The sequence below is a fragment of the Clarias gariepinus genome, chromosome 1, assembly GCF_024256425.1.
Source record: "Clarias gariepinus isolate MV-2021 ecotype Netherlands chromosome 1, CGAR_prim_01v2, whole genome shotgun sequence".
NCBI classification, from domain to species: domain Eukaryota; kingdom Metazoa; phylum Chordata; class Actinopteri; order Siluriformes; family Clariidae; genus Clarias; species Clarias gariepinus.
This window is the reverse complement of record NC_071100.1, coordinates 1,294,768-1,314,035: the sequence shown is the minus strand read 5'-3', so window position 1 is coordinate 1,314,035 and position 19,268 is coordinate 1,294,768. Positions and strand designations below refer to the sequence as shown.

General features: G+C 37.6%; 4 protein-coding genes across 5 annotated transcripts in view; all 4 read left to right on the top strand.

The window, feature by feature from the left end:
* The window catches only part of LOC128523508 (gastrula zinc finger protein XlCGF26.1-like), a 179,410-nt gene that overhangs the window by 33,114 nt on the left and 127,028 nt on the right, over positions 1-19,268 (top strand). The gene's annotated exons all lie outside the window — the stretch shown is intronic.
* Positions 4,092-6,821, top strand: LOC128523930 (gastrula zinc finger protein XlCGF71.1-like). Its single transcript, XM_053496141.1, has 2 exons — positions 4,092-4,332; positions 5,692-6,821. The coding sequence occupies exon 2, from the start codon at positions 5,731-5,733 to the stop codon at positions 6,463-6,465; it is 735 nt and encodes a 244-aa protein (XP_053352116.1). The 5' UTR covers positions 4,092-4,332; positions 5,692-5,730; the 3' UTR covers positions 6,466-6,821.
* Positions 8,911-12,636, top strand: LOC128523635 (zinc finger protein 585A-like). 2 transcript variants are annotated; one of them, XM_053495700.1, is made up of 3 exons: positions 8,995-9,042; positions 9,816-10,058; positions 10,716-12,636. In XM_053495700.1, exon 3 carries the CDS (start codon positions 10,743-10,745, stop codon positions 12,231-12,233), a length of 1,491 nt encoding a protein of 496 aa, XP_053351675.1. In that variant the 5' UTR covers positions 8,995-9,042; positions 9,816-10,058; positions 10,716-10,742; the 3' UTR covers positions 12,234-12,636. The 2 variants fall into 2 exon arrangements, with proteins under 2 accessions (XP_053351674.1, XP_053351675.1); XM_053495699.1 differs by lacking the exon at positions 9,816-10,058 and having other exon boundaries at positions 8,911-9,042.
* Positions 9,010-19,268, top strand: part of LOC128533167 (zinc finger protein 585A-like) — a 59,948-nt gene continuing 49,689 nt past the window's right edge. Inside the window, exon 1 of the mRNA XM_053507456.1 lies at positions 9,010-9,042. The gene's annotated coding sequence lies outside the window, so the exon portion shown is untranslated. The remainder of the gene's footprint in view (positions 9,043-19,268) is intronic.

Here is a 19,268-nt window from a genome sequence, read left to right as displayed (position 1 = left end):
CTGACAACAAGCGACAGAGCTTATAAATGTGTCAAGTTCAAACTTCTTTAATTTCTTCTTTTCTTTTTTATCAATAGTGATTCTTCTTTGCCTTCGCTTTCTCCATTCTTCATAATGATAATGATAACAATAATTATTATTATTTTTATTGTTATTATTATCATTATTATTTGTAGTATTAGAAGTAGTAGTAATAGTGTTGTAAATGTATTATTATTATCTTTGCTTTTGCTATGAATATTAAAGTGCTACATGATTAAACTAAATGTAAATGTGTTAATGTCATTGTAAATACTGATATGACATGAACTAAATGGAGCCAACTTTATCAATCCCTTTTTTTCTCTTTGCAAGTGTTTTTGTAAATAAAATTATATACCAACCCAGAAAAAAAGATGATTTAGGTCATCAGCTCTTTTTTCTTTTCTTTTTTTTTTTTTGCATGCACATGCATCCAACAAAACAAATACTGCTTGAATGTAGAAACCAAATTCCTTAACATCCATTATTGTAATGTTATTATGTTGATAACATGTCTTTTATGCACACATATATTTTCTTTTTTTTCCTGTTTGTTCCATTTCCAGTTTTAGTTCCTTGAACCCGCCCAAAGACCTGATTTTAATAGTTTTTTACATACAATGAATAGTGCACTTGTTTAGTGGATTACAAGGGCGTTTACGTTTGTGCTTTTTATGCTCTTCTTACCTTTCATTCATGGATGGTGTGAAGTTATCAAACTAAATTGGGGATTTTAAGATGAATTAACAAGACAGAGCTGACATCTCCACCTAACATTTATTTTCCCAGCAAAAAATAAAACAAAATACAAATGTCTTAGTTTAATCAAATAAACATAAAAATATGACAAATTGGAAATCTCACAGCTTTTTTCATTGATCATATGATTTTTTTTTCTTTTGTGGCATTAGACAGTAGTTTCTATCAGTCTGTCCATGCTGATTATTAAAGAACTTTAAAGGTTAATCAAATGAACAGCATTTTTTCCAAATGTATAATCTCAAAGCTTTTATTGTTTTGGGTTATGAATACAGTTTCTAGTTACATTCCAGTGTGTCCACCCTTATTTTTTAAACCACAACTGCAATAACTAGATAACCTAAACATGTATTTATTACATGCCTCTTCTCTAGGTGACTCAAACAAGAATTTATGACTTTGTAAATTAAGGATGTTTTGAAACATAATGCAATAACTAGTTTTATTTTTTACTTTAAAAAAATTAATAGGTTGTGTTAAGAGTGATTAAAAAACATGTTATGATGAGAAAAGTCTCCATCTTTTCCATTCCAGTGATTAAAAAATAATAAAACAAAATAAAATTCATTTTAAACAATTTATTTAGCATTTAGCATTGGAAACAATATTATTCTAGACTAAATTATTGTAAACAATTCTTTTAAATAAATTCCTTCCACGTGCCATATGGTGGATATTCTGTGAAGCAAAACACATTTATTTAAATTCTAAAATGGTGTTTTAGGGATCTGGCGGCACTCCGCGTGTATGCTTAATGTCCATCTCTATATCATGGATTGGAGCGGTGGTGGTAAATACAACAGGTGTGAAGGAAAAAATGGTAAGTCCATTAATTTGACTCCTATTTAAAAAAAAAAAAAAAATTGAAGTTGCCTAAAGTGGTGTAGAATGATAATTAATAAATAAATGAACAAAACTATTAGGATTAAAGCACATAAATCATTTATTCATGAATGAAATCATACATTAATAACAAAAAATATGTAACCAATAAAGCTAAAAAGTAAAATAAATAATAATAAAAAAGAATACATGGCATCATATGACTCATCCAGATGTAAAAGTCAGTGAAAAGAAGTAAGCTTTCAGTCTGGATTTAAAAGTTTCTAATGTGGGTGCTGCTTTAATATTAAATGGTGAACTGTTCCAATATTACGGCCCAGCAAATGCACGTTCACCTCTGAGCTTTAATCTTGACCTTGGGGACAGAGAGAAGTAACTGGGAGGGTGAAATTTCTAGATATCGTACGTGGTTATAAAAGCTTAGAGATGTACAGAAATCTAAAACCATTCACTGATTTAAGAACAAGTAATACAGTTTAAAAATCCATCCTGTAGCGAACCAGGAGCCTGTGGGGTGATTTTTATAATGTGATCGTCTTTGATTTTGCCGAAGAAAAGTTAAGCAGCAGAATTTTAGACAAGCTTTAGGCCAGAATACAGAGAGAGAGAGAGAGGGAGAGAGAGATGACCGACTGATTCCTGTATATAACACATTACGGTAATTGAGTCAAGATGAAATAAAAACTTGAATTACTTCCTTAAAATCTGTGACTGATAAAAATAACTTAATCTTGGCTATAATTCTTATTTGGAAAAAAAATATATTTTTTCACGTTTCAAAGAACTTCATAAATCCCAGAGGGAAACTGCTTAAAAGTCATACACTTTAACCAATGGCTTAATTTGTTTGTCAAAATGAAAATTATTAATCATTATTAATAATTATTAAACATTAAGCATAAATTCCCTACAAATGGTTTACTGAAAGATGCTAATGAAGCCAAGTCACTGGCAGGAGCACACAAGAAATCCATTCGTCCAAAAACCACAATCTCAGCCTTTTTGATATTTCCCTTTAATTTGAGAAAAAAATTATAGATCCATGCTTTAATGTCATCTAAACAAGCCAAAAAAGACTTGGTGTTATTTTTAGTGTTTTTTTTTTTTAAACGGCAAATAGATCTCAGTGTTTTCAGCATAGTAGTGAAAAGATATACCATGTTTGTTTATGACGACACTCAGAGGCATCATATACAGTATAAATAAAAGGGGGTGTGACTCAGGTTGGGACCCAGTGGTAAATAAATAAATAAATAAAACTAGTAATTGCATTATGTGTCATGACATACTTAATTTGCATTAGTAACCTTGGTTTAATGGAGTATATTTGATGATCAGTAAAAATGGGTTCATGTTTTGTGGTGTTAATGTTATGACTGATAAATGTATGTTGATAAGGTATCTGTGGACATATAATTAAAGAAAACATTAAGTACTAAAGGTAAAATAAGGATGTCTTTAAACATAATGCAATAATTAGTTTCATTTATTTATTTATTAATCTCTTTTAATGGGTTGTAGCTTGAGGAATGCTACACACCCACTGAAGAAAATGAAAAGAATCAATGAGATAAACCTAATTAAAAATCTTTATGAATGAAGGTCTTGTTTGTAAGCGATCTGGCATTAACCAAAGCCATTGTGTTCTGGACCGAGTCGTTCTGATGATTTACTTCTCCTCTGTGGAGACGTGAAAACAGCACACCAGGTACCTGAAATGTGTGCGACGGCACAACAGGTGGAACCCATTGATAGATGGGTTGCAATGAACGGCTTGCAATATAATGACCCCCAGGTAAAAGTCCAGAAATAAGGGACTGGTGATGAGTGTGAGCCTTGAACCTCACCGATAAGCCTCTCCATTTTGCACAGAGCCTACAGTGTTTATGGAGCCTACAGAGGGTATGGTGCAAACAGAGTGGCGTAGGTCCTCCTTATGTTTGCTATAAAGAGAGGTCAAAAAATTTGGGTGCCGCAAGCAAACAAAACAATTTAGGAGACTTAAAATTACTGGAACTGACTTATACACCTTCAATGCAGAGTGTTAAAACTCTGTGTTAAAGCTGGAAAAGAAAACTTACAGGATTGGGACTAAACAGCTGTGGGTCCATAAGAAAACCTCTTGTTAGGGAGACTCATCATATGAAGCCTATATTAGAGTGATGGGCATGGTGGGAGAACATGCAAACTTCAGGGTCACAGACTCTAGGCAGAAATTGAACACTTGACCATAATTATATATTTGTATTTCTTTTAAACAATGTCTCAGTAAATTATTAAACTAGTAATAGTCTGTTTAAAATATAGTTTTAAAGTTGTAATGGTGTGAATTTGTTTGACCAAGTGAAAGATCAGAGCAGATGAAGGTAAGATTTAGAGAAATAGAGAACCTGTTGCTTGAAATAGAAAATCACTAATCTCTGTCAATTTAAACTGTATTTTAGGTTTACTGAACAGAATAAAACAGACTGTGAATAGATTCTTAATGGTTCTGTTCACCATCCAGTCCAGTAGGGGGCAGTGAAACACCCAACTAAAAGACAAAGGAGAAGAAGAGCTGAAGACGTTGTGCCACTTGGACGGCCTAGTTATCCAGCTAAGCTAAAACAATCTCTACATTTAGCTGTTTCTACCTGCAGTTTTACAGAGAATCTTAAATCAGTTCAATTAAAAACAGCATTTGGAGAGGATTAACTCACTGATCCTGAGGTAAGTTACTATGACAGCGCTAAGAACACGGCGCTCGACTGCTCCAACATGGCGCCGGTGTGTGTGTGTGTGTGTTATATACAGGGATCACCCAAAAGTGACCACATCACTCCGGTATTAAAGTCAGTTGTCTGGCTCCTGGTTCACTGCAGAATAGATTTTTTTTTAATGTATTTCTTGTTTTTAAATCACTGAATGGTTTTACACCTGGCTGAGACATTTAATCCCTTTTATTCTTTTTAGGGCTGCAGCTAACGAATAGTTTAGTAATCGAGTGTTCTACCAAAAAAATGTATCAATTAATCGAGTAATCGGATAAAATGTACTTTTGCTTAATTATACAGCAAAATATATAAGAGAAACAAAGGTTAATTGGTTTTCTTTTTAGAAAAATAAACTTGTCTCTTTTAAATGCATACAGCATTTTATCAAAAATAAACACTTTCATTATTCACAATCCCAGGAATAGCTTATACCCGTCTCACCTATGAGGTTTGACTCGCGGTGAGATGCGGTGTAAGGAAACGTGAGCCGCCGCGACTGCCCGCCAACGTCCTGCGAAGTTCTGCAAAGGTCCGCAAGCTTCTGCGAGGACCGGCAAAAAAATTTAACATGTTTTTAAGGCGGCTTGAACATGTTTAATTTTTTTCGCGGAAAGATGTGGACACAATCGCAGCACCAAAACTTTCGGTGAATCAGGATGAACTGTACTTCCGGTCAGCGCGCGATACCACGTAGGTGATATAGGAGTATTAAAGTTGACTGAGATGAATTAAGTGCATTACAGAGCCATACACAAGTCTTTTCTGGCATGCAAAAACAAAACCAAAAAAAAAGGTATTTTAAATGACTTTAAGGATCAAAATAACTCATTAAAAGCACACATTAAAATAAATAATGATACAAAAGACTTTGTCAAAAGCGCGCTGTCAAAAAACAATTGCTCAAAAACATAATGCAAGCTTTTAAAATTACTTAAATGAAGCTTTGAGGCAGAAGATTTAGCCTCGATCACTTTTTGTAATCGAATTACTTAAGGAATCGTTTCAGTCCTAATTCTTTTTAATTATTTATTTAACTTTTTAGCTAAGATTAATTGATTATTTATTAAATTTAACTATTTATGCATGATTTCATTTGATTAATGTTTTTATTAACTGTCACTAACTGATTTGTATTTACTTTTGGTCATTTTACTCCTATTATTGTACAGCGATAAATGTGCTATAAATAAGTTTGACTACATAGGACTCGTGTAATAGTGTCTGAAAAAAAAAACAATTAAATATTATTTTTTTGGTATTGAACAATGTTTTGTATTTTTCATCATGCTGAATTCTATTTTCTTTTATTTAACAGGAATAATAAAAAGAAGAAAAAAAAGACATTATTTGTACGATGACTAGTCAAGAAGAAACACAGACAGACCTTCACCGCTGCTTAGTGTGTGGAAAGAGTTTTAGTCAAGAGAAGGATCTCACAGCACACCAGCGCATCCACAGACGACGCAAACAGCATCAGTGCCAACAGTGTGGAAAGAGTTTCACTCAAAAGTATCGTTTCTACGAACATCAGCACACTCATACAGGAGAAAAGCCATATCAGTGCTCACAGTGTGGAAAGTGTTTTGTTTACATGAGGAGTCTCAAAGTACACCAACGCCTCCATGAAGGAGAAAAGCCCTATCTGTGCTCACTGTGTGGGAAGGGTTTTATTACCAAGAGTCATTTTAAACAGCATCAACAGATTCACACTGACGACAAACCGTATCACTGTTCACATTGTGGGAAGAGTTTCAATCAAAAGTATTCTTTCCAGCAACATCAGCGTATTCATACTGGAGACAAACCCTTTCATTGTTCTCAGTGTGGGAAGAGTTTTATTCAAAAGGTCTCTCTTCTGAAACATCAGCGTATTCACACTGGGGAGAAACCATATTACTGCTCAGAGTGTGGGAAGAGTTTTAATAATGTAAGCAATTTCCAACAACACCAGCGCATTCACACTGGAGAGAAGCCGTATTACTGCTCCGTGTGTGGAAAGAATTTTACTCAAAATGCCTCTTTAAAAAGCCATCTACGCACACATACTAAAGGGACAGGAAAAAAGTGTTCTCAAGGTCCATGCCCTTGAGGGGCTGCTTTAGGGCCACAAACTGGGATGAGAAACAAAATTCCTTAACTATTATTGTAATGTTATTATGTTGATGAGATGTCTTTAATGCACACACATATTTTCTTTTTTTTTCTGTTTGTTCCATTTCCAGTTTAGGTTCCTTGAACCTGCTTAAAGACCTGAATTTAATAGTTTTTACATACAATGAATAGTGCATTTGTTTAGTGGACTACAAGGGCCGTTTGTGCTTTTTACGCTATTCTTGCATTTCATTCATGGATGCTGTGAAGTTATCAAACCGAATTGGGGGTTTTAAGGTGAATTAACAAGACAGAGCTGACATCTCTGCCTAAAATTTATTTTCCCAGCAAAAATAAATTTTCCCCAAAAATAAAATTAACAAAAATACAAATTTCTAAGCTTAATCCAGTGAACATAAAAATATGTCAAAATGGTCATCTCAAAGTTTTTTTTCATTGATATGATTTTTTTACTTTCATTTGTGGCATTAGACTAGTTTTTATCAGTGTGTCCATGCTGATTATTGAATAACTTCAAAGTTTAATCAAATTAACAACATTTTCCAAATATATAATCTTAAGCTCTTTAATTTTTTGAGTCTTGATTGCAGTTTTTAGTTGCATTCCAGTGTGTCCATCCTGATTTTTTTAAAACCAAAACTGGAATAACTAAATAACCTGTTTATGTATTTATCTTCTCTAGGTGACTCAAACTAGAATTTATTAATGGCAGCAATTAAATCAGACCTTGTAAATTAAGGATGTCTTGAAATATTAAAATGCAATAACTAGTTAAATTTTTTTAATTCGTTTAAATTACAGAAAAATTAGTAGGTTGTGTTTAGAGTGATAAAAAAAAAACACAGACTAATGAGAAATCTCCAATCCATTCCCGGGATAAAAAAATTATAAAACAAAATACAATGTATTAAAAATCAGCAGCAGAATTTTTTACAAGTTTTAGGCAAGAATAGAGAGAGATGACCGACTGAGTTCTGTATATAACACATTACAGTAATTAAGTCAAGATACAATAAAAACTTGAATTACTTTCTCAAAATCTGTGCATGATAAAAATAGCTTAATCTTAGTCTAGGATAACAAATTTATAAATCTAGCTTACAACGTAATAGTATATAAACTGAAAGAGTTCTGTACATTGTGTTTTACATTTTAAAGTAAAGTTGGTAACATTCTAAGAAGATCAAGTCTGGTAGCCCAGGTGTCAGAGAAATTAGGGTCGAGTCCCAAAGTCAATGTGAATGCTAATTTCAAAGCCAGGCTGTGCCTTTGTCTCTATGGTAATGTAAAGGTCTGGGTGATACTGTCAGGCTGATTAGATTAGCACCAATGCATTTGAAAGCCACCGTTATGCTGATGAGATCAGGGCTGGGGAACTTCCGTTACCAGGCTGACTCCTGTGCTATACTATGCTTTGTTTAGATTGTCTCCACCTATTTGTATCCCTCCCTCTTGTAAAGTATAAACTCTCCAGAGCTGAGTTTTTAGTCAGGACTTGGATGACTACCGCGACGCTCGGCGAGTTCTCAATAAAGAGTAACTTCTGCTTGAATGATATCCCAACATCTCCTGGTCTCTGAAAAAGTTCCCAACATTAGCTATAATTAATAGCTATAATCCAGGTAAAAGTCCAGAAATAAGGGACTGGTGATGAGTGTGAGCCTTGAACCTCACCGATAAGCATCTCCATTTTGCACAGAGCCTACAGTGTTTATGGAGCCTACAGAGGGTATGGTGCAAACAGAGTGGCGTAGGTCCTCCTTATGTTTGCTATAAAGAGAGGTCAAAAAATTTGGGTGCCGCAAGCAAACAAAACAATTTAGGAGACTTAAAATTACTGGAACTGACTTATACACCTTCAATGCATAGTGTTAAAACTCTGTGTTAAAGCTGGAAAAGAAAACTTACAGGATTGGGACTAAACAGCTGTGGGTCCATAAGAAAACCTCTTGTTAGGGAGACTCATCATATGAAGCCTATATTAGAGTGATGGACATGGTGGGAGAACATACAAACTTCAGGGTCACAGACTCTAGGCAGGAATTGAACACTTGAACATAATGTTTTTTTTATTTTTATTTTTTAAACAATGCTTCAGTAAATAATCAAAGATGAGGATAATTCAACAAAACCAGTTAATGGTCTGTTTAAAATGTAGTTTTGAAATTGTAATGATGTAAATTTGTTTGTCTAGGTGCTAGATCGGAGAATATTGAGGTAAGATTTAGAAAAATAGAGAACCTATTACTAAGAAATCAATAATCTCTGTCAATTTAAACTACATTTTAGGTTTACTGAACAGAATAAAACACACTGTGAATAGATTCTTAATGGTTCTGTTCACCATCCAGTCCAGTAGGGGGCAGTGAAACACCCACCTAAAAGACAAAGGAGAAGAAGAGCTGAAGACGTTGTGCCACTTGGACGGCCTAGTTATCCAGCTAAGCTAAAACAATCTCTACATTTAGCTGTTTCTACCTGCAGTTTTACAGAGAATCTTAAATCAGTTCAATTAAAAACAGCATTTGGAGAGGATTAACTCACTGATCCTGAGGTAAGTTAAAGTCTAAACACTTACTGACTGGATCCTATTATTTGTAAAATGAAATATAGTAGAAATGTAATGTAGTGCAGTGTAGAACCGAGTCCAGTTATTGGCGATAATGTGCAAGTTTGCAGTCCTGAGGTGTGCAGAATGTGCAAGTGTGTGACTGTTTGGTCTAGGGCTGTCTATCGAATATTTTAGTAATCGAGTATTCTACCAAATATATGCGAGAAACAAAGATTAAATGGTTTTCTTTTTAGAAAAATATCCAAAATAAACAGTCATTATTCACAATACAAGGAACAGCTTAACGCCTACTTAAATGAATTAAGTTCATTTTAATTAAGAGTGTTTGCTGTCTCTGCACCTAAATTATGGAATGGTTTACCATTTAATATTAGAGCAGCACCTGCATTAGAAACGTATAAACCCAGACTGAAAGCTCGGTTCTTTTCAATGGCTTTTACACCTGGCTGAGACATTTAATCCCTTTTATTCTTTTTAATTATATATTGTACTTTTTAGTTAAGTTTAATTGATTACTTATTTAAATTATTTATGCATGATTTGATTACTGTTTTTATTAACTGTCACTAACTGATTTTTATTTACTTTTTACATAATTAAATGTATACTGAACAAAAATATAAACGCAACACTTTTGTTTTTGCTCCCATTTTTAATGAGATGAACTCAGAGATCTGAAACGTTTTCTACATAAACAAAATAACCATATCTCTCAAATATTGTTCACAAATCTGTCAAAATCTGTTACGATGAAGAACTGGAGTCAAGTCGAGACCCCAATAAGGACGACGAGCATGCAGATAAGCTTCCCTGAGACAGTTAGTGCAGAAATCCTTTGGTTATGCACTCCGATTGTTTCAGCAGCTGTCCGAGTGGCTGGTCTCAGACGATCATGGAGGTGAACATGCTGAATGTGGAGGACCTGGGCTGGTGTGGTTACCCGAGGCCGGTTGGATGTACTGCCAAATCCTCTGAAACACCTTTGGAGACGGCTTATGGTAGAGAAATGAACATTCAATTCACGATCAACAGCTCTGGTGGACATTCCTGCTGTCAGCATGCCAATTGCACGCTCCCTCAAAACTTGCGACATCTGTGGCATTGTGCTGTGTGATTCAACTGAACCTTTCAAAGTGGCCTTTTACAGGTGGCCAGTCTAAGGCACACCTGTGCAATAATCATGCTGTCTAATCAGCATCTTGATATGGCACACCTGTGAGGTGGGATGGATTATCTCGGCAAAGGAGAAGTGCTCACTATCACTGATTTTGACAGATTTGTGAACAATATTTGAGAGATATGGTTATTTTGTTTATGTAGAAAATGTTTCAGATTTTTGAGTTCATCTCATAAAAAATGGGAGCAAAAATAAAAGTGTTGCGTTTATATTTTTGTTCAGTATAGTTTTACTTGCTTACATTTTATGCTGTTTAATTCTGGTCATTTTACTCCTATGATTGTTTAGCACTTTAGTCAACTCCGGTTGTTTTTAAATGTGCTATAAATAAATTTGACTTGACTACATAGAGCTCTGTTCATGTAATAGTGTCTGTAGTACCTGGGAGGAAAAATCATTAAATATAATTTTTTTTTTGGTATTGAGCAATGTTTTGTATTTTTCATGATGCTGAATTCTATTTTTTTTCCTTTAACAGGGATAATAAAAAGAACATATTTGTACTATGAATAGTCAAGAAGAAACTCAGTCGGACCTTCACCACTGCTTAGAGTGTGGAAAGAGTTTTAGTCAAGAGAAGGATCTCACAGCACACCAGCTCATCCACAAACAAGACAAACAACATCAGTGCTCACAGTGTGGAAAGGGTTTCAATTATAAATGTCTTCTCCAACAACATCAGCGCACTCATACAGGAGAGAAGCCGTATCAGTGCTCACAGTGTGGAAAGAGTTTTACTCAAGGGAAGTATCTCACAGCACACCAGCTCATCCACAGCCAAGAAAAACCACATCAGTGCTCAAAGTGTGGAAAGAGTTTCATTTTTAAACATCGTCTCCAGAAACACCAGCTCACTCATACTCGAGAGAAGCCGCATAAGTGCTCCCAGTGTGGAAAGAGTTTTGCTAGCATGAGAGATTTGAAATCACACGAGTACGTCCATACAGGAGAGAAGCTGCATCAGTGCTCACAGTGTGAAAAGAGGTTTTTTCAAGAGAAGGATCTCGCAGCACACCAGCGCATCCACAGACTAGACAAGCCACATCAGTGCTCACAGTGTGGAAAGAGTTTCATTCATAAATATCGTCTCCAAGAACATCATCGCACTCATACAGGAGAGAAGCCGCATCAGTGCTCACAGTGCGGAAAGAGTTTTGCTAACATGAGAAATTTGAAAGCACATGAGTATATCCATACAGAAGAGAAGCCACATCAGTGCTCACAGTGTGGGAAGAGTTTTGTTTACTTGAGAAATTTGAAAGCACACCAACGCATCCATGAAGGAGAAAACCCATATCTGTGCTCACTGTGTGGAAAGGGTTTTATTAACAAAAGTCATTTTCAACAGCATCAACAGATTCACACTGGAGACAAACCGTATCACTGTTCACCATGTGGAAAGAGTTTTAATCAAAATGATTCTCTCCAGCAACATCCTCGCATTCACACTGGAGACAAACCGTATCATTGTTCTCAGTGTGGGAAGAGTTTTACTCAAAAGGGCTCTCTTCTGCAACATCAGCGTATTCACACTGGAGAAAACCCGTATCATTGTTCTCAGTGTGGGAAGAGTTTTACTCAAAAGAGCTGTCTTCTGCAACATCAGCTTATTCACACTGGGGAGAAGCCATATTTTTGCTCAGAGTGTGGGAAGAGTTTTAGTAATTTGAGCAATTTCCGGCGACATCAGCGTATTCACACTGGCGAAAAACCGTATCATTGTTCTCAGTGTGGGAAGAGTTTCATTCAAAAGGGCTGTCTTCTGCAACATCAGCGTATTCACACTGGGGAGAAGCCATATTATTGCTCAGTGTGTGGGAAGAGTTTTAGTAATTTCAGCAATTTCCAACACCACCAGCGCATTCACACTGGAGAGAAGCCGTATTACTGCTCTGTGTGTGGAAAGAATTTTACTCAAAACAGCTATTTAAAAACCCATTTTCGCACGCATATTGTAGGGAGAGGGAAAAGGTTTTCTCAAGCTTCATGTCCTTGAGGGGCTGCTTTAGGGCCACAAACTGGGATGCCCTATTTGAAACACATGGTGAGGACATTGATGGACTAATTGACTAATACAGGGTTAGTATAATGGGGGCTAAGGTTTGGAGATTGTGAATTAATTAAATATGTTCTTTAATAATTTTAATGTAGATCTGGGAGCTCCTGTGCTCCCAGATCACTGGGAGCACAGGAGCAGCATGCTCTGTCCTCCTTCAGTACTGGGATTCAAACACCAGGAACAATTGGAACTGTGGCAGGTTCCTCAGTCTGTCCTTGCTCTGTAGCTTCAATAAACATTACAATACATACTGTGATGCCATCTTAAGCTCATTGCCACCTGCCCCTCTTTCCTAGCTTACCTTTGTTCCCTGGTGACAGGACCCTTTGCAGTTTCTCCATCTCTAATGGTGGACCAAAGTTTGGAGATTGTGAATAAATTAATAAACATGTTCTTTAATAATTTTAAAAAAATAAAATTTTAAAAATAAATTTAATGTCTGCCCTGTGCTTCTCCTGTTCAGGGGTCTGAACACCGAAAACATGTGTAACTGTGGCAGTCTCCTTAGTCTGTCCTATATACAGTGGAATCTCGGATTGTAAGTATCGCACTTTGAGAGTGTTTCGCAAGATAAGCAAAGATTTTTAATAAATTTTGCTGTAAAAAAATAAGTCAGATAAACAAGTCTTGGTTTACTCGCGAACCGTGTTACTCACAATCCGACTTCCACTATATAACAAGGTATTTAAATTAACATGAAATCTATTTCAGCAAAGAGTCAGCAGGTGCAGAGGGCAGATCGGGTGAAGATCACTGGGAGCACAGGATCAGCATGTGTAGCTCCGAACCATCATGACTCCAACTGGAGCTGGTCCTTCTCTGGATGCCTCAGGATCCTCGCAGGGTTGACCTTTGTCTACTGAAGCTGGCACAATCCCCAGATGCCTCGGCATGGGTAGAAAAATAAAGAACAGGTGGAAAGAATTACCGTAGTTACCTTTCAGAATAGAAGTACTGGAGTATAAGGTTATGGGATGAATTATGTGTATGTCAGATTAAAGAGATGCTTCTTGAGTCTACTTTTAAACTGGGAAACTGTCTGAGCTCCTCACATTGTCTGGAAGGCTATTCCAAAGCGTTGGAGTTAAATATAAAAACGCCCTACTTCTTTTTGTAGATTTTGATATTCTGGAAACTACCAGAATCCAGAGTTTTGTGATTTTGAGGAACGTCATGGGTTGTAACAAATAAGAAGACTGGCTAGATACAATTATGTTTAAAATAATAGCAGTGTGTTAAAAAAAAGTGAATAAAGCTCCATATCCATATAATAACTTTTTATTTAAATCACACAAATGCATTGGACACCCTGCACGTTTTATTATGAATCACAACATGAAGAAAAATGTGCTAAATGGATTATTAGTTTACAGAAAGTGAAGAGAAACTTATATTAGTCTGTAAAAAAAAAATAGCAGTGTCATCATTCATCTTTACCCCTTGCAGGAGTATTTGACAGCACTGAGCAGCTCCTTCAGTGGCAGGCTGCTGTACCCATGATGAAGGAGAGATTCCGCGGGACTTTCTTACCAACTGTTGTCAGACTGTAAAAATTTTATATGAATGAGACTCTGACTGCAAACGCACAAACAAACAAACACACACATCAAATACACCATTGTAGTTATGTGCTAAAAATTACTTAAATCCTTAAAATTTGATTTAGAAACAGTTATAAATATAAAGCAAACATAAAATGGAACATTTTAAACTTTATAGTGATGTGCAATATCTCCAGTCATGTGCAATGCTATGGTGGAACGTGCAATTTTTCTTTCTGTCTCGGGGAACCACCATAACTGGGCAAAGTGCAATTTAAAACATTTAGAATATTATTGTAATGCCTGTCATTCACTCTCTGTACAGTATGTATACATATATTCATTGAGTACAAAACTTATTACTTAGTTAACTGTGTTTACTCATTGTCTAAATATATATTTATGTAAATATTTTTTACTACACAGAAGTCCATATTCTATAGCCAGATTGTATAGTATACATTTATACTGTTAGTATTTTTTGTTCTTTATTTTTATTTTATTTTACTTTATTCTGTTGTTTCTTAATTTTTAACTTTGTACTGTCCACTTGCTGCCATGGCAAAACAAATTTCCCACTTGTGGGACTAATAAAGGTTTATCTTATCTTACAAAGTGTTGAATTTACCTTTTAAACAAAAATGCTTGAAGTTTAATTTTTCTTGTGCATCTTTGAACTAATATTTATTTGTATAACCAGATTTGTGAGAACTGCTTCATATCTGTACTACATGCCACAATTCCTCTGCATTTCTTGGTTTTGCCTCAGAAACAGCATTTTTATTGTCAGGTCACAACTTTTATATTGGATTAGGGTCTGGGGATTGTGCTGGCCACTCCATAACGTCAATCTTGTTTGTCTGGAACCAAGATGCTGCTTGCTTACTGGTGTGTCTGGGGTCTTGTTAAAACACCCATTTCAAGGGCATCTCCTCTTCTGCATAAGGCAACATGACCTCTTTGAGTATTCTGAAGTACTCAAATTGATCCATGATCCCTGGATTGTGATGAATAGGCCCAACACCATAGTACGAGAAGCATCCACATGTCTTGATCACTGTCTTCACAGTGTATTGTGGCCTGACAAACTGTCTGCGGCCTCTAGACCACAAAATATTTTAAAGCATTTAATATCATTTTAGCAGAGCAGCCTATCATTTTCTGCATTTATTGGTATGTTTTTTTTCCATCTCTAATCAACTGTTAAATCAAAGTACGCTGTTGTTCTAAACAATGTCTGAAACAACCTGTTTTACTCAGATTTTCAGAGAGAAATGCACAGGACAACCTTTTTTGCATTTATCCTTAAATAAGGGCAACTTGTTTGACACCTGTTTTTCACAGAATAATTTACCTCTCCAATTGAACTCGCCCCATTATTATTTTAAACACGCCCCATTTCAAATTAATGATTTAATTACACAGAATCAGGTGCATCCAATCATGACTGTTGGGTCTGTTGGTTTTCTTTTATTTCACTTCACCTACAAGTAAAATATGTACTACAGTATGAAGAAATATAATTTCTACAAAAAACAATCATTGATCTGGTTACTGATGTTGGACTGCTATTATTTTGAACACAACTGTATGTGTGCATGAGGACAGAGTGTGTTCTTTCTCGACACGCTGCGCTATGAACAAACACATTTAACTTCAAATTTTATTTGTCACATACACAGTCATACACAGTACAATATGCAGTGAAATGCTTAGACGACTGCCCGTGGCATTAAAATAAAAGACTATTAATAGGAAATAAATATGGAAAAGAAAATAGAATTGTACAGTAAAAAATATACAAAATAAGAAACATGTATGAAAAATATAGAAAAACAGCTGTACAATATAGAAATTTAGCATTTATGGAATTTTTGTATGGAAATGAATATGAGTAGAAATGTGCAGAGGGTGTGCAAATATGCCTGAAAGTGTCATGATTTACATATGGCCACTAGTGTCAATGAATGTCCGGAATGTCCAGAGTGAGTGCAAGAACCATATGTGTGGATGTGCAAAATGGATTATTACTGTGTGGTGTGCTGATTAAGAGACCGTATTGTCTGCTGGAAAAAGCTCCTCCTCAGTCTCTCTGTGTTGGGTTTCAGGGAGCGGAATAGCTTTCCTGACCTCAACAGAGAGAACAGTTCATTGCTGGGGTGACTGAGGTCCTTCACAATCTTCCTGGCCTTGGTCCAGCACTGCTTGCTGTAGTTCAAGTGCAGATCAGGGAGCTCGGTGTGGATCACACCACCCTCTGTAGAGCTCGTCTGTCCTGCATGGTGCTGTTTTCGAACCAGGTCGTGACATTTTCCATCAGGATGCTCTCTATGGTGCAGGAGTACAAGTTCCTTAGTTCCTAAGGAGCCAGTCAGAAATTAGAGATCCACTGACACATAGATGAGCTGAGTCCCAGGTGCTCCAGCTTGGTGATGAGTGTGGAGGTAATTATGGTATTAAATGCAGAGCTGTAGTCGATGAAGAGCATTTTAACATAATTCCCTTTCCGAGTGTCCAGGTGAGTGAGTGATGTGTGGAGGAGATGAGAGATTGCATCGTCTGAGGAACGGTTTGGGCGGTATGCAAACTGTAGTGGGTCCAGTGGGTCCGGTAGTGAAGAAATTCCAGGCGCTCAAAGCACTTCATCACTACTGAGGTGAGGGCTACAGGGCGATAATTATTGAGAGAAGCAGGATGAGGTTTCTTCGGGACAGGAACAATGATGGACTCTTTGAAGCATGTGGGGATCACCGACTGAGATAAAGAGAGGTTGTATACCACCACGCCTACTTCGATCAAAGGATGCAGGCTGCTTGTCAGTACCGCGGGTATTATTAAAACAAAGCAAGTTTTATTAAGTAAAACTACAGCAGGGGGCAGAGCTTTTTCTTACAAAGCCCCAAAGTTATGGAATAGTCTTCCAAATAGTGTTCGGGACTCAGACACAGTCTCAGTGTTTAAGTCCAGGCTAAAAACCTATTTATTTAGCCAAGCATTTTTATAAATAGATTAGCCTTAGGTAAAGGAGCAGATCTGGGGGACTCATGGACGTAGAGTATTAGGTGAACTGGTATGTTTGGATGCTGTCTTCCCCACTCTCATTGATCACTCAGGTTTGTTGACGGTGAGGTGATTGGTTGCCTTACATCTCTGGAAGCCCTCATGTTTGTGTTTCCTTTTGGCTCTCCCTTTTTAGTTATGCTGTCATAGTTAGTCCTGCCGGAGTCTCTGCTTGCACTCTGCACTAAATATACATTCACTTTTTGCATTGTTCGACTGTGACCATACCTAACTGTTATCTCTCCATCTCTTTGCTCTCTCCTTTTCTGCTCTCTCTCCTCTCTCTCTCTCTCCCTCTCTCCTTTTTCCTCTACCTATCTCTCTGTCGAGCTATACATGTCGCTCCTGAGCTGCCAGTGATCCAGACCCCCTCTGCCAGCTGGACCTCTCTAACTCATCCTGGAGTCCTGCTTCTGGTTGGAGATCTTATCACATGGATGCCCCCGTGTGGTCTGCCTGGAATGCGTGTGGTGACTGGGGTTGGTTCCACTTTTCCATAAAGGTGGTCCTGTCCTCGACTGATGCAGACAGCTGTTCTCTGAGGACCTGTGACTTCAGTCGCTCAATAGTTCAGGACTGAAATTTTTCACAGTCTACCTGAGCCTCCAGGAACAAACTGGACTTTAATCTTACACATCTCCTCTTATATTGAACTTTCAGTCTCGCATATTATTATGCACATCAATCCCTGCTATCTGTTTTCACCCAGATGAGGATGGGTTCCCTGTTGAGTCTGGTTCCTCTCAAGGTTTCTTCCTATTACCATCTCAGGGAGTTTTTCCTTGCCACTGTCGCCGTCGTCCTAGGCTTGCTCATCAGGGACAATCAGGGACAATCATATCATTTTGATTTATACACATTCACATTTCATACAAACTTAGTTCTTTTGATTGTGAAAAGCTGCTTTGTGATGATGTAAATCGTTAAAAGCGCTATACAAATAAAATTGAATTGAATTGAATTATATCTCTGTGAACACAGGTGCTAGCTGGTCTGCGCAGGCTCTGAGGATACGACCTGAGATGCTGCCTGGTCCTGCTGCTTTCCTGGTGTTCACTCTCTTGAAGGCTCTCCTCACGTCATGCTGAGTGATGATGAACGCGTTTCCGGTGCTGGCAGTGTCTTCCTGTCTGCAGCCGTTAGCGCCGCTAGCATTAGCTTGCTAGCGTCTTTAGCTGCAGCCTCGAAGCGAGCATAAAAGGTGTTCAGCTCATCTGCCAGAGTCACGTCCGCGTTCGTCATACCGTCCTTAGTCCCTGCCACAGGCTCCTAGAGTCACTCTTTTGGAGCTGTGACTCTAGTTTTCTACCGTAGCACTGCTTTGCCTCTTTTACCGCCTTCCGGACACTATATGATGCAGCCTTGTACGGTTCCATGTCCCCCGACGCAAGTCCCGTGTTGTAGGCAGCGGTGCAAGATCTCAGAGCATCGCAAATGGCTTTATCCACCCACGGCTTCTGGTTGGAAAACGTTCTGATAGTCTTTTTCTCCACGGTATCATCCGCTAGTTTCCTGATGAATCCCACAACCGCTTCCTTAAACACGCTGACGTCTTCGGAGCTGTTTCAGATGTCCCAGTCTGCGTCATCAAGTGCGTCCTTTAACACGGCCACCGATTGGTCCGTCCAGCACGTGACTTCCCTCTGAATCGGAACTTCCTGTTTCAGCCTTTGTTTGTATTTTGGCATGAGGAAGATGGTGGCATGGTCGGATTTACCAAACTGAGGGCGAGATTGTGCTTTGTAGCCGTCCTTGAATGTAGTGTAGCAGTGGTCCAGTGTCCTTTCGCCCCTGGTGGGGCAGGTGATATGCTGATGAAAGTTCGTCCCAGTGATTGTTGTTGTAAGTGCCTCATGCAGCTCACGTAAGGCAGTGTCCGTGACCGCTTGTGTTGAAATATAAACAGCGCTGAAAATAACCGATATAAACTCCCGAGGTAGATAAAAAGGACGACACATGATGGACAGTAGTTCCAGGTTAGGTGTGCAGGAGCGTGTAAGAGGAACAACACTCGCGCTGTTGCAACAGCTGCTGTTCACCATTAAGCACACACCGCCACCCTTTGACTTTCCCGAGTCCCGTGTCCTGTCCATGCGGTGAACCGAGAAGAACTCGGCCGGCTGGATAGTGTGGCCTGGCACCGCTGGGTTTAGCCATGTCTCGGTGAAGCAGAGGAGATCGCAGTCCCGAATGTCTCTCTGGAACTTTATCCTGTCCCTGAGGTCTGTAGGATTACAAATTTATAAAATGTTAAATCTAGCTTCCAACGTAATAGTATATAAACTGAACAAGTTATGTACATTGGGTTTTACATTTTAAGGTAAAGTTGGTGACATTCTAAGAAGATCAAGTCTTGTACCCCAGGTGTCAG